The sequence below is a fragment of the Trichomycterus rosablanca genome, chromosome 11 (genome assembly GCF_030014385.1).
Source record: "Trichomycterus rosablanca isolate fTriRos1 chromosome 11, fTriRos1.hap1, whole genome shotgun sequence".
Taxonomy (NCBI): domain Eukaryota; kingdom Metazoa; phylum Chordata; class Actinopteri; order Siluriformes; family Trichomycteridae; genus Trichomycterus; species Trichomycterus rosablanca.
Window position 1 is genome coordinate 36,535,803 of NC_085998.1, and position 15,074 is coordinate 36,550,876.

Consider the following 15,074-nt stretch of genomic DNA (forward strand, 5'->3'; position numbering starts at 1 on the left):
GCCAAGTGTGTCACTAACCACACCCAGAGACACAAAATCACCAGGGCAGCTAAGCTCCAAAACAGGAAATGTTCTGACCTTGAAACTATAAACATATAACAATATTAATAGCTGTATTGTTATATTGCTTTATATATAATATAATTTATATAAATATTATACAAAACTACATTTTTGGTGCTATTTAGCTACTTGGCTAACTGGCTACTTAGGGCAAGTCAGAGGGGTTTAGCTGTGTAGTACTGGACTGACTAACGAACTACTTTAATTTCTGTATTAAATATTAAATTATTTCTTTAGAAATGTAGTCCAATATATTTAAATACATTTAAAACCGTGAACATCAAGTGCATAGCTTAGCCAGGGCTCTCAAGCTCACACGCCACACATGGTATTTGTCACGCTGAGAAATGATTAACTAATATCCTACACACGAGTCAAAGGCAATAAGGCACTACTCTGCGCTTATACAGCTGTCTTGAATTAGCAACCTATCGGCCAATCAGAAAAATGGAATTTCTCAGCCAATCAGAAAATAGAATTTCTTGTTGCTGGGTGAGGAGTTCCTGGACTACCAGTTGATGGACATCCCTATGCCCCAAGACCCAGTCATGTTTGACATTGTATATATATACAAGAAATATTCAGCACACGCCCATTGACATGAGCAACTTAATAACTGCAAAAATGGCAGATTTCCGAGGCTGTCTACGATTGCCAAACTGGTATTAGTTCTGCCACACTCAAATGCAGATGCAGAGAGGGGTTTTTCCATGGTGGGGCTTGATGAAACCAAAACCAGGAACGCGTTTGGCGCTGGATGGAACTCATTAATGGACATTGAACCACAGTGCTTTAAATGGGAGAACATCGGTCATCAAGGCATCAAAATCTGCCACAAACACTTACAACACACAACATCACTCATAAACACAAACACACACAGAGGGACATAATAACCACCACTGTATTGTTACACTGTAGTGTAAAGTGAAGAGACAATGATCACTGCTGTTCATAGTACATTTTGCTCTGGGAAAATCTGGGGGGCATTTAGACAAATATTAGCTGTTTTTGGCAGTTCCAGCTTTGTCATGTAAGGTCAGGAGAATAGATAGGCCATGCAAGCACCTATTTTTAATAATAATTTAGAAAACAATAGTGTAGGGTGTAGGAGCAGATTGATTAATCCCTGTCCCATGATGAGTCTAATGGTAACAAAACTAGAGACACAAGGGGAACTACATCCTGGACGTGGTACCATTCCATCTCAGGGCTTTACATACTTACCCATTAATCTAACACTTAAAGACAATCAGGAGAATGTGACAGGAAACTACCTGGTGAAGTAACTGCAAGAAAATCATGCAGATTAATAGAGAACATGCCAAACTAAATTAATTAAACCTTATGCACACATGTACAGCTTTATATTTTTGAACTGAAGATGGTAGCATCTAACAGCTTGAGAAACAAGAACAAACGTTGATTTAGATATCCTTTTTTCACTAAAACACACTCAAAAACCCCTTCCTGACTGATTCTTCCAGGATGACACATTTATACATGATATGGCAAGAAGGCCTTGCTTGTGCAGTATTGGTAGGTGCCAAACAGAAGCCCGAGTTACATGGGTTTGAATCTCAGGCTTGTCCTACAAATACAGAAGGTGCATGGCATTATGTTTACCTATCAGTGACTCATAGAGCCGGTCCCAAGCCAGGTTAAATAGGAGGATTTTGTCAGCAAATGCAACTGGCATGAAATCTCTGCCAAATTAAATATAGGAGCAGCTGATATGTTATGTATTTATATATATACAGTATATATATATATATATATATATATATATATATATACATATACAGTATATATATACATCTGCCTTGCCTGACTAGATGACACACCATTTGATGAGTCCTGTAGGCTGTATTTCTTATAATATTATTTCATCATAATTTTTTTAAACTAGCATTCCTATACAATCACTCATCAGCGATGTCACTGTAGAGTATTTGTCTTGGCAGCCAGTCTGTTTACACAATCCCCGGTTAAGCAGGTCTACTTTCAGAACAACTCATGCAGATGATTAGCATGATTACAAGAACAGCCTGTGACCTGATAGGGAATCAGACAGAGGAGGACACTGATGTCATTTGTTTAACCAGCTCACCATTGTCAAGGTCCAAACTCCAATTTGTTCTGGCTCATTAGCTGCCTTCCTGTAAAAACCAGGAACACGGATATATTAAACCATAGTTATCGCTGTATAAAACAAGAACAGTGAATAGTGATGACAAGTGTGTTATTGGTCATTACAGGACATAAAAAAATTTAGACAGCTCAAAGTAAATCATTTAAAAAAGCGAATATATATATATATATATATATATATATATATATATATATATATATATAATATATGTATATATATATAATAGTATATATACGTATATACAGTGGGGGAAATAAGTATTTGATCCCCTGCTGATTTTGTAAGTTTACCCCCTTGAACAGTCTATAATTTTTATGGAAGGTTTATTTTAACAGAGAGAGACAGAATATCAACAAAAAATTCAGAAAAAAAACATTAAATAAAAGTTATAAATTAATTTGTATTTAATTAAGGGAAATAAGTATTTGATCCCCTACCAACCAGCAAGAATTCTGAGCCCCACAGACCGGTTATGTGCCCATGAGGCACACAAATTAGTCCTGTCCCTGTATAAAAGACTCCTGTCACAAAATCAGTTTCTTCCGTTCAAATCTCTCGACCACCATGGGCAAGACCAAAGAGCTATCAAAGGATGTCAGGGACAAGATTGTAGACCTGCACAAGGCTGGAATGGGCTACAAGACCATCAGCAAGAAGCTTGGTGAGAAAGAGACCACTGTTGGTGCGATCATTCGAAAATGGAAGAAATACAAGATCACAGTCAATCACCCTCACTCTGGAGCTCCATGCAAGATCTCACCTGGTGGGGTAAGAACAGGGCCGGCGCTAGGGGGGGGGGGCTGAGGGGGGCATTGCCCCCCCAAATTGTGTCTTTGCCCGCCCAAGCACAATGCAAGCAACGGCTATTTTTAAAATTATCTCTGAACCAATCACAAAAATGCATTTTGTTTTACAGTGTGAAGATATTTCCTTGCTTATTCCTGATTGGCTCTTTGAGTCATATAAAAATCGGCAGACTGCCCCAAACAGTTCAGTTCGGCAGTATATGTTCTGTTAGTGTGAGCGAGAGGCAGGTATACTGGTAAACACTCTTCTGAGTTTAAACTGACTTCCACATGGTAATATTTGCTTAACTGTGGTTTTTCGTTGCTTTAATGTTACTTACCTCTTACATAGGTGTTGCTTAAATTATTTTATTAGCCGTTAGCGGTTAGGCTAATGAACTAATGGCAATTTAATTAAGGGGGCGTATTAAAATGAAATACAATTAGATAATCTTTTTTCTCCATTTACATAATCAACATGTATTTTTTAATCATTGGGTTTTAAGTTTAAGTTCGAAAACATGCATTTTTATTTCTTTACCTCATACATCACTTTAAGCCAGTATCAATAGCTTGGCTGTCATCATTCATGCACAAATCAAGCCTTGAATATATTTCTGGCTTCAAAAACATGACTATCAACATGCCCCCTCATTAGGTTTTACTGCCCCCCCAAGCAAAGCAGTCCAGAACCGGGGCTGGGTAAGAATGATTCTGAGAAAGGTGAGGTCAGTCCAGAATTACACGGGAGGAGCTTGTCAATGATCTCAAGGGAGCTGGGAGCACAGTCACCAAGAAAACCATTAGTAACACACTTCGCCGTAATGGATTGAGATCCTGCAGTGCCCGCAAAGTCCCTCTGCTCAAGAAGGCTCATGTACAGGCCCGTCTGAAGTTTGCCAATGAACACCTGAATGATTCAGAGAAAGCTTGGGAGAATGTGATATGGTCAGATGAGACCAAAATTGAGCTCTTTGGCATCAACTCCACTCGTCGTGTTTGGAGGCAAAGAAATGCCCGGTGGCGATGGTGTTCTTGGGGTCATATCCAGCATTTCTCTGCTCCCAGCTCCCTTGAGATCATTGACAAGCTCCTCCCGTGTAATTCTGGACTGACCTCACCTTTCTCAGAATCATTCTTACCCCACCAGGTGAGATCTTGCATGGAGCTCCAGAGTGAGGGTGATTGACTGTGATCTTGTATTTCTTCCATTTTCGAATGATCGCACCAACAGTGGTCTCTTTCTCACCAAGCTTCTTGCTGATGGTCTTGTAGCCCATTCCAGCCTTGTGCAGGTCTACAATCTTGTCCCTGACGTCCTTTGATAGCTCTTTGGTCTTGCCCATGGTGGTCGAGAGATTTGAACGGAAGAAACTGATTCTGTGACAGGAGTCTTTTATACAGGGACAGGACTAATTTGTGTGCCTTTTGTGCAAATAACCGGTCTGTGGGGGTCAGAATTCTTGCTGGTTGGTAGGGGATCAAATACTTATTTCCCTTAATTAAATACAAATTAATTTATAACTTTTATTTAATGTTTTTTTTCTGAATTTTTTGTTGATATTCTGTCTCTCTCTGTTAAAATAAACCTTCCATAAAAATTATAGACTGTTCAAGGGGGTAAACTTACAAAATCAGCAGGGGATCAAATACTTATTTCCCCCACTGTATATATACAGTATATATATATATATATATATATATATATATATATATATATATATATATATATATATATATATATATATATATATATAGAAAGACTGGTCAACATTTTTTATTGAATGGTAAAAGAATTTCTGTTTTAAAATTAAATTAACAATTGATAAAATTGATAAACTGGCCTGCTTCTTACGAGAGTAGATGTGCAGCAGTATAAGACTGTGTTGACATTGACATTTTTGGAAGTCAAAAATACATAAATGTGCATATGGGTTGTGTTTGTAGGTGATTTTTCAGTCCTCATAACTAAACTATCAGACATACATCTTATTACACAGAGCGGCTAATGACAATAATTTTTGAATTCCCAAAAAACAGACTTAAAAAATCATGTTGCAGGAGCTCTCAGAGGTAAAGTTGACAAAGGAGGTGGTATAGTTGAAAAAGGAGGTGGAATTTCATGTTAATGCCCATTGTTTAGGAATGGGTGTCCACTTAATTCTGTCATATGATGTATATTGAAATTCAAACCCAACCTGCAGGACTGAACCTTTGTCTCTATTGAGGCCCAACTGATAGACAGGTTAAGAACCACTGATGTAAGGTAACATACATGTCTCCTGTATTCTACCAAAGTAGGTCTTTGTAAGAGCGTCCTAGTTTGGATCCTCCTGGGTTCTGTTTCACTTGAACTGAATTCTAACTGCTCTGTCTGACCATGTGCACTAATTGTTATGGCTTGGTAGTTTTTACACTATACATCACGTCCAAAAACACTATAATGTTATTTTACTTTGTGACATGACCTCCTTATTTCTCAATCAGTGATTATTATTTACTACACCTGATAACCCATGTAAACTGGAAAAAAACTGACTTTACTGATTAGACTAAGTTACAAGCAGTAGAATTTTTAGAAAAGTGGATCATGACATAAATATTATTTGGAGCTCTTTCTAAGCATTTGTTAGTCCTAAGATCATTTGTACAAATATGTAAATAAATACAAAGTGGCTGCCCAACAACCTGTTGCCGGTTTGTGGCTTGTCCTTGACAGTGGTACCCACAGACCACTGTCTGTGGGTACTCACCCCGGCTACCTTTGGAGATCTTTATGCCTGCCTATATAAGCTGCAATTTGGCTCAACCTTTAATATAAGCCTGACCATGATGCATTTTTTGGATTACTGTAGTAACACATTAAGTCACATTAAAATGATTTAAGTCCCATTCCTCATGGGTTAAGGGCTCTCTAGTGGCAGACAGATAAACAACTGTCCTCTAGTTCTTTATCTTTGCATTATAAACACAAACATAGTGTCTAAAAAGTCACTTCTCAAGATTTTTGAAGGAAATATAGGACCAAGGGATTGATAGTCATGTTGATGTCTTCCTGTCTGATTGAGTGAAGGTTGGTTTTGTGAGCACATATGTATGTCAACAACATCCGGAAATGGTGTTGATAGTGCTTGGGTGGAACAGTGGTCTAACGCTCTAGCACACCACCACGGAGTGTTCAAACTAACAATCTCAGCAGAGCCACCAACCTGGCCGGACATCCACACAAACACATGACACAAAAACGTCACACATTCATCTACGTATTAAGACACCTATTATTTCCATGTCATTTTATATGCAAGAGGTTGATGGAGCCAAAATTGCTTACCACAGTTTTATTTGACTAAAATGAGTGTGCAGAAAAGTCCTGTTTGCATGGATATGGCTTGGGAAAAGTATGTGACCCCTGTGCCTTCCTATTTTAAAGTAAGTTGAGCAAGGTAAGACAAGAACAGATAAACACGTAGCCAAGCTAATCCACTTCTGACAGACAGACACAATTAGAGAAGAGAGATCAGACACACAAAGCACTGGGGGAAGTGCAGCATCAGAGGGGGTGTGTCAGCTAGTGTGTGTGTGTGTTTTAGTCAGAGAGCGTGGTGGTGTGTAAGTGTGTATGTGACAGAGCCCGAGCAGTAAAACTCACACACATGCGCAGGACTGGGCAGAGACAGAGCTTTTCAGCAGAACATCAGCCAGCACCAAGTGCTACTGATTTCATCTCTCCATCAGTAATCATCCAGCGGTGAGCACATTTTATAGCTTGACCTGATTTTGTGAATGCATATACATGTTTTGGTGCTTGTGTCTTTAAGTGCTGCTGTATGGACTAATTTATGTTACTGACTGCGGCTTCTGAGGAGTAACTGCGTCTGCTCATGTGTACCCCATAAACATGCATCATACAGAAGAAAAGGGCACGTTTTTAGACAAGACCCAGAAAAACAAGGACACAGAGAAAAGATGCTGATGAGGTTTGATGTTCCTACTGCAGATGATTTAATGCAGAGCTCAGTTTTATAGTGCTGGTCTGGGTCTAGCTTAAATCTTTAATACCCAGTTTCATGTCAGTTTCATAAACATCAGGCTTACGGGTGCTAACTTGTGCATGTGTGGGTCTCATGATGATGCTCAGTGATTTTGATCTACATGGAGTGAAGAGTCCAGGTCACAGACATCAATATGTGTAAAGGAAAATTGATGATGTGAGCACCATGGGATGTGAGGGCTGATGGCATGTGAGGGGTGATGGTATGTGAGGTCAGAGCTCCAGGCCTAATCCAGTATAACAAACCAGGACAAGCTTCAATGTGACAGACTGACAGGAAACTGCATGAAGCCTTCTTAAGAGTAAATTAAAGGAATACTGCAGTGTTTTCTATATTATATAAGAGCCAGTCCAAGGGCAGTTGAGTTTCATTAACCATTTATACTGGTGTTGCTGCACAGCTCCAGAGTTGTTGAGTCTGATTACTGGAAACTGGGTACTCTAATTTCCTCCCATTTCCCAAAACATGCCAGTTCATTAATGACATTCATTTAAATTGCTCCTTGGTATTATTAAGTGTAAATGAGTGTGAGCATGTCATGCAATGCAGTAGACTGTCCAGATAGCATTCCAGGGTGTTCTGCACCAATAATTCCTGTGATAGCCCTTGGACCTTCTATAACCCTGAGTTTATAATCATTTCTGAAGAATTAATTTATGATAAATGGAAAGATTCTAACAGCAGAGGTTAGATGGCTTGTGAAAAGCCTTTCCAAAAAGTAAAGGCTGTTATAGTCACAAAAGGGAAAACAACTCCATATTGATGCCCATGATTTTGAAATGAAGTGTCCATCAAGTGTCAACCCCACATGTTCTTTGGTCATTCGGTACAGTGGTTTATTTAAAATGTTGTTTTAAAATGATTTCTCCTCTGACAGCCCTTAAAAAGTCTTATGATCTTGCAAATAATTTTGCCATTGTATTGTTAAGGGGCTTCAAGCACAATCACACCTGATTCTACTTCTACAATCACACCTGATTCTACACTACATAGACAAAAGTATATGGACACCCCTTCTAATTCATGTGTTTTAGCCACAACATTTGCTAACAGGTGTAATAAATCAATTATATGAAGGATATTACATGCTTGTACTTTTGCAGCAACAGTTTAGGGGAAGGCATTTCCTGGTCCAGCATGAATGTACACAAAGCAAGCTCTATACAGACAAGAGGAGAGAACTCCAGTGGCCTGCCCAGAATCCCACTCAACAGCTCTGAAATGAACTGGAACATCAATTGGGGCTTTCTTGTATAACATAAGCACCCATCCATATAAATGACTGAATAGGCACAAATCCCCACAGACATTTTGTAAGATGTCTTATCAGAAGAGTGGCTGTTGTTATAGCTGAAAGGATCACACAGAGGTCAGTCTGTTTTAATACCATATGTACCATATATCCCAAATGGGATGTCCAAAAAAGTTCATAGTCAAGTGTCCAATAGTGTAGCTTTCATTGCTCTGTATTGCAGTTCCATCAGCCCACAGAAAGACCAGGCCTATAGAATCCACACATCATCCACCTTCTACAAAAAATGTGTTTTGTTTATGGATTTTAATTATAATTTAGTGTACAGAAGTTCATTTTTCTCAACAATGGAAAACTCCAAGGTAAAAACTCCGAAACCAGAGGTAAAATGTATACTTATTATTTAATTTAATCTCTTTTACAGGTTAATTGCCAAAAGAATACAGAGGTCTGAGATGACGGACTCATAAAAGGACAACAGGCGACTATGTGAGCAGTGATTTCTTAAAGAGGGTTGTCAGCATGATCCCTCACAGTGGAAAATTCGTACTGGTTCTCAGTTTCACACTGATCAGCAGCTTACACAGTGCATCCCTGAAGAAAGATGACGGACAACGAGCATGGACCCATAGAAGAGCATCTTCAGATCGAGCAGAACAGATCCGTCCTGCCAGCAGCTCACCATGGACCAGCCAGACATCTACAGCCAATGTAGATACCACTTTACTATTCCCAGATGATACTGTTAGCAAAAACTATGCTGAAAATATGCTGAAAGATGAAGAAGCAGCCCTTACCATGGCATCCAATCCCTTCAGAAGTGGGATTGAGTCGGTAAATGTAGCCTCAAGTAAAAAATGGACAGAGAATACAAACTTCTTTAAAACTGACACTCAAAAGTCAGATACTAATGACTCTGTAAGAAAGCTAAGTTCATCTGAAAGCACCTTATTACCAGGACTGGGATCATCTCCTCATCCAGCCTCAATCAGACCTGAAGAGCGTGCACTAACTCCAGCGATAACAAATCTTCATGTATATCATAAGTCTACCAACCACAGAGAACTACAAACTAAACCAAGTGTTTCACACGGCACAGGCCTGGAACAGAGACAGACAGACCAAGGGACAACTGAACAGGTCAATCAAAAAATGCCAGAGGAGTTTACTAAGAAACCACCACGAGGAATTACAGTTGTGAACAAGTTCCCTGAGGGTGAGTCTTCGTTCTTTTATTATGATAGCTAATATCTCCAAATCACGTTGTTTCCAAATCCCTGTGCAAATCGCAATTCTGTACCACTTGAGCCACCTGCGCCCACTCCGACATGCGTGCAGTATATCCATTACTTCTTATTCACCGGCTGGAGATTTAGTGCGTACGTGTTTCCCTAACACTCAGCTGGTGTCTCAGCCAGTCACGTGGATGGTAGTATGCTGTCAATTACGACAAGTTGTCCTGGACTTCATACAAAAGTTCCACATTTAACTCATTAGTCTACCGTGTGTTATATCAAAAGGTTTTGGGATCATCAAGGTGTGTAAGACAAGCCATTACGCTCCTCTAAGTTAGACAAGCCATTACGCTCCTCTAAGTTAGTAGTTTTTGCCAAGTGTTGCCCCCCCCCAACCTTTCTGAAATATGTTGCAAGTGTTAAAATGAGGAATTGGCATTTATTTACAAAAAATTATTACATTTTATAGGTAAAACATTACATTTATATATTTTTTGGCCTTTTTAAAAATTAAATACATATAAAATACAGATCACTATTTTTTCTTTCTGTTTTGGAATAGAGGTTGTATGAGAATATCTCTCCTAATTGTTGAATTTAAGTGTTTCAACCATCAGACAAATTCTGTTTTGACTGATTGTGCAGAAGTTCCCACAGACACACTTCAAAATCTTGTGAAAAGCCTTCCTAAAAGAGTAAAGGCTGTTATAACCACAAAGAGAAGACAGCACCATATTAATGCCATTGCCACCATAATAGTGTCCATCAAGCTCATACTTAGGCACATAATGTACCTGCATTCGGCACTTGAGCACTTAGTCGGATTACACTGATGTCTGAATGGCTGGTGGAGTCATCAGAGATGGTGAGAAAGGAACCACGATGTCCGCCCTAAGCTTGAAAAATAATGCTGACTCGTGTGTTTTGTCTAGGCATTCAATAATCAATAAACCTCTTCATCATCCATTTAGAATGCATGGCAGATTAAGCTTCTTCTCCAGTCAGTATGTATCCACACTTTATATGGGCAGATCAAGCTAGGTAGAAGTGTAAAAAATGAAATGCTTCCTTTCAGATTGCTTTTGATAGTAGATTTTTCACATCATTAAGCAAAATCTGATATAACAGAAAAGGAACATAAATACAAACACATTTTGTAAAACCTAATTTAATTTTTTAAGGTCTCATGGTTACTTAATCAACCACAACGCCAAATTTAACTGATAAGCCATTTTACTGTAGCTAATTAAACACAGCCAGGCTTTATCTCACTTAAAGCCAAGAACTTCAGACATCTCTAGCCTTAGCTAAGGTCAGTGTTAGTCAATCCACAATACAAAAACAGAGGCAGAAAAGGATTCATGAGATTTATGAGAGCAGTAAGTATTAAATCGCTGCAAAAGAAGAGAAACAGCATCTTCTGTATTATCCCCAAACATTTTGGGATAATGTTTTATAGACAGACCAATCAAAACAAGGATCTTAAGTCTTGCAAAACACAAAACATAGTGGTAATATTGTGATGGTGTTGGTGCTCCTCCAGTTTTACCTGATCAGTTGATGTGAATGTGCCAGTTTCAGGTTTTTAATAGTTACAGGAATAAGAGCAGTAACAAGGTTAATGACTTCCAATCTACACCGCGTGTGTTTGTGTGTGTGTGCTGTCCCATTTATTTCAGTCCTACTTCCACACCCCTCACTGTAAAATAGATCAGCCAATTATCAAATCCTTGTTTTATGCCTTTTAGGATAAGCCTATTTTTATCATGATGCTAACGATTGCTTAAGGACGATTGCCTATGGATGGTCAAAGGACTTGCTGAGTATAATCTTACCTGATATTTGTATATACAGTAATAAACTGTTTACTGTGCCAAGGTTTTATGACATTTTCCTGGGCTTATTACAGAAGCATGTTAATTTTTAATACAGTGCTGTCTGCAGGATTGAAGGTCACTGGCATTTGAATTTGAGTTTTTTACAACCATGGTGAACAAAAAATACAATCTTAAAATGCACAACAGACCCCCCATGAGCCCATGTAGATGTGCTACAATTGTTGAAGATGCTATCAGTTTCTATTCCTGTTCTATTCCAAAACCAGGAATATTTTAATAATGCTGTGAACTGTAGATTAAGTCATTGAGAAACATGGTTCTTAAACCGTTGGACTATTCGCTCACACAGTTATTCGCAAATGTTGTAGATAGGTGGAAACAAAGTTGAAACAGCTTTATATAGCAGGAAATGTTCTCAGAATGTAAACTGTTAGTACATGACTGCAACTTTTCCTCACAGGTTGATATTAAAAAAACCTGAATGTTTTGTTTTGACCAACCTGTTTAAAAATCTGTAAATACGTGAATACTGGCAACAAAATCCAGTGGTACCTTGTAACTCGACGTACCCTAAACTCGACACCCTTCGTCAAGACATTTGTACCCTTAAACTCAACGTGCATGCAAGAACTTCTTTGACTCGGGTAGGCTGCTTAGCGCAGCAAAACAAAGGGGAGAGCGATGTAAACAAAGTGCTAAGCATTAGGGCGCATTCACATAAGAAGCGTTTTGTGCTTTGAGCGCCGCAGCAAGCACAAAACTCGCAAGCCCAATGCGGAGAACATGCGCAGTGCTTCTTGTGTGAATGCACCCTAACTGAACTTGCTAAGGAATACGGTATTCCAAGATCTCCGCGATTAAGAAGCATAATGAAACAATAAAGAAATGAAGGTGACATGCAGGTTTTATTGTATTGTAAGTGTATAAGTGTCAAAAACAACCCCAATATTTTACATTAGCCTAAAATATATGCGGTTCCACGGGACCATGGAACCCATTAACAGGTTTCCCAAACATCCTTATGGGGAAAAATACCTTGAAACTCAACCCCTTTTAAACTCCCAGAACCAACTGATGTCGAGTTTCAAGGTACCACTGTACTCACATCAAAATACAATGTTGCATGGAGATCATGTTTACTAAATAGCCCATTGGTTTGTTTGCTATATGCAGGTAAAACATTACTATTTTAGCTTTTTAGCCATTATATATGTATGCAAATCAGAACCTTATAGTTAAATCACACAAGTTAGATAGTTTGCAAGTTTTGTTTACTAAAGCTTATTTTGATGTGTCTCAAATCACATACTGCATACATCATAGTGTGTGAAAACAAAGGCCCATCTGGTAGCATCTATTCATGAAGTGCAGCCTTTATAAATGTACCTTTCTGTATTTTCAGGCTCGCTTGCACTTGACGTTTGGAATGAAAGCAACTTTACTAAGTCCTCCTCCTTACCCGACTGCAATATTGACACCACGGGGGTCTGCAACTCCTCCAACCCTCTGTTGAGCCATGGTCTCCCTGACAACAGCCTTCCTAGTGCCCCGGCTTCTGCCTCCCCAAAGCATCCTCCTGGTGATATGACCCCGCCACCTGTAACAACAACCCCGCCTCTTCTGGTGCCTTTATATTCTGACTGGAATGCTGCGATGGCGACGTGGGGCCTGGCATGGGAGCTGCAGGTATACGGACTCGGCTGTGTATTTTTAATAGTGGCTGTGCTGTCGGTGTTAAGCTTGCTGTGCCTCCCTCTGTGTCAGCCGTCTGGCTGTGCCAGCTTCAGCTTCCTCCACCTTGTGCAGCTGCTTATTGGCTCCAGCCGGGCTTTCTGGCTCCTCTATGACCCCTATGGGCAGCGTGAGCGCCTTCCTGTGGCCTGGGCACGGCTCCTACATGAAATTGCCTACCCTTGTCTAAGCGGAGCTTTTGGCCTGCTGCTGCTGTTGCTTTCTCCTCAATTAATTTCTCAGAACAGCCTGCGACGCTGCTTCTACCTGTTCACTGCGCTGATATTACTGCATACGGTCGTAGTATTGGGCTCGGTTGGCATCTTATGGCTTTTTCCTGGTCTTCCAGTTCTCTCTCTGCTACCCCCAGCAGCCTTCGTGTTACTTTCTTGTTTTTTCTCTTGCTCATATTTGCTGTTTTACTGCTGTGCCCGCGTTAATGTCAAGCACATCTACAGACTGAAAGAGAATTCACCGGATCATCTTGCATGCCAGTCCAGCCATTGCCCGCTGCCACACACTGTTGAGGCAGGTGTGTGGGAACAGGCAGCAGAAACGGGTCTTTTTTCTGCATTTTTCCTTCTGATATGTGGAGGACTGAGGCTCTATGGCATTCTAAATGCAGTGGGATTATTAAACGGGGGCAGGATAGGACTAATGCCCTGGCCATGGTGGGCTTTCCAGGTCAGCTGCAGAGTTTGTGAGGCATGTGTTTGTCTCACACTCGCTCTCATCCTTACCCAGCCACTCCTGTGCTGTGGAGTAGCTCGACCTAAGCTTGGTCGCTGGAGCTCATGGTTCAACAGGTCTTCCACAGGAGCCGTTTTAGCAAAACCACAAATCTTGTCAAGTGGCTGGAGCAAGAAATCTGGAGAGAACCTAGGCCTGCAGGGTAGCATGATGAGGCATGAGAGTGAAAGCGTGCCACTCTACACTTTAGCAGAGCTTCCACTTAGTGAAACCGAGGGTCTGGACCTTGCCTGCTCCCTCGCTCCCACTCAGCTTTCCAACAGCCCCCAAAATGGACGCACGGTCTCTCAGCCATCCTTTATCAGCCTGGATTTTACCGCGGATCTGCGACCCCCGACTCCAATCGACTTGCGTCGCAGCATTGATGAGGCTCTGAACAGTGAGGCTTTTTTCCAGCGTAGCCTTTTCAGCTCCTCCAGACTGTCTCTCAGCACGAGAGGACCTCCAGATGGCCAACCATGTCGAGGAACACCCGCGGAACCATGCCTGTACCGCACCGCATCGTGTGGCGATGTGGATCTGCCCACTACACCTTCTCCACCGATGCTACAAAGCAACACAGTATGGAGATCCTCCAATTCCAGGTCCCTGCACAGTGGCCCTAGGAGTCATGGCGGTCAGACTGCTTTTTACTGTGGCTTTGGTTCTGGGCGCCACTCTCAGAGGCAGTACAGGGCCCTCGGCTCGGTCGCCTCCAAAGAACGGCTGTACGATCAGCAGCAAATTCGCACACAGGCCGACGAACTGGCATCGCAAGCCGAATTCATCAACGTCTGCAGACAGATAGATGCTCTCAGTGTCAGCAGTGATACAATAGAACTGTAGGCAAATGGAACAGGCATCAGGATTGACTAGTGGCTCAAAAAAATTCAGAAGGTCCTTAGTCCAAATGCAATAATTTGAAAGATATTCTGCTTATGGGAGCAATTTTACCCCTTGTTATATCCTGCATGGTGCCAGTACTGGTCAATTATTTAAGTTACGATTTTCCAATCACTCCTGGGAGCCTACTGGCCTTCAAAGTTAGCCTTTCCTGCATCCAAGCACACCTCACTCAACTCATGGAAAGATGGATGAAAAAACTCATAAGCTCAAGCAGGTAAAACTTGAAACTCTGCATGTCGGTGGGTACCCAGGACAAAACCCTGGTTTAGGAGTGGAACATTTATCTAATCAGATGTGTGAGTATGTAAAAGAAACTTCAGTTACTGTCAGA

At 40.6% G+C, this 15,074-nt stretch overlaps 1 protein-coding gene across 1 annotated transcript; it reads left to right on the forward strand.

Moving 5' to 3' along the window:
* The first annotated feature begins 8,826 nt into the window (after positions 1 to 8,826).
* prrt4a (proline rich transmembrane protein 4a) lies at positions 8,827 to 14,683 on the forward strand. Its single transcript, XM_063004355.1, has 2 exons — positions 8,827 to 9,520; positions 12,780 to 14,683. Exons 1-2 carry the CDS (start codon positions 8,827 to 8,829, stop codon positions 14,681 to 14,683), a joined length of 2,598 nt encoding a protein of 865 aa, XP_062860425.1.
* The last annotated feature ends 391 nt before the right edge of the window (positions 14,684 to 15,074 follow it).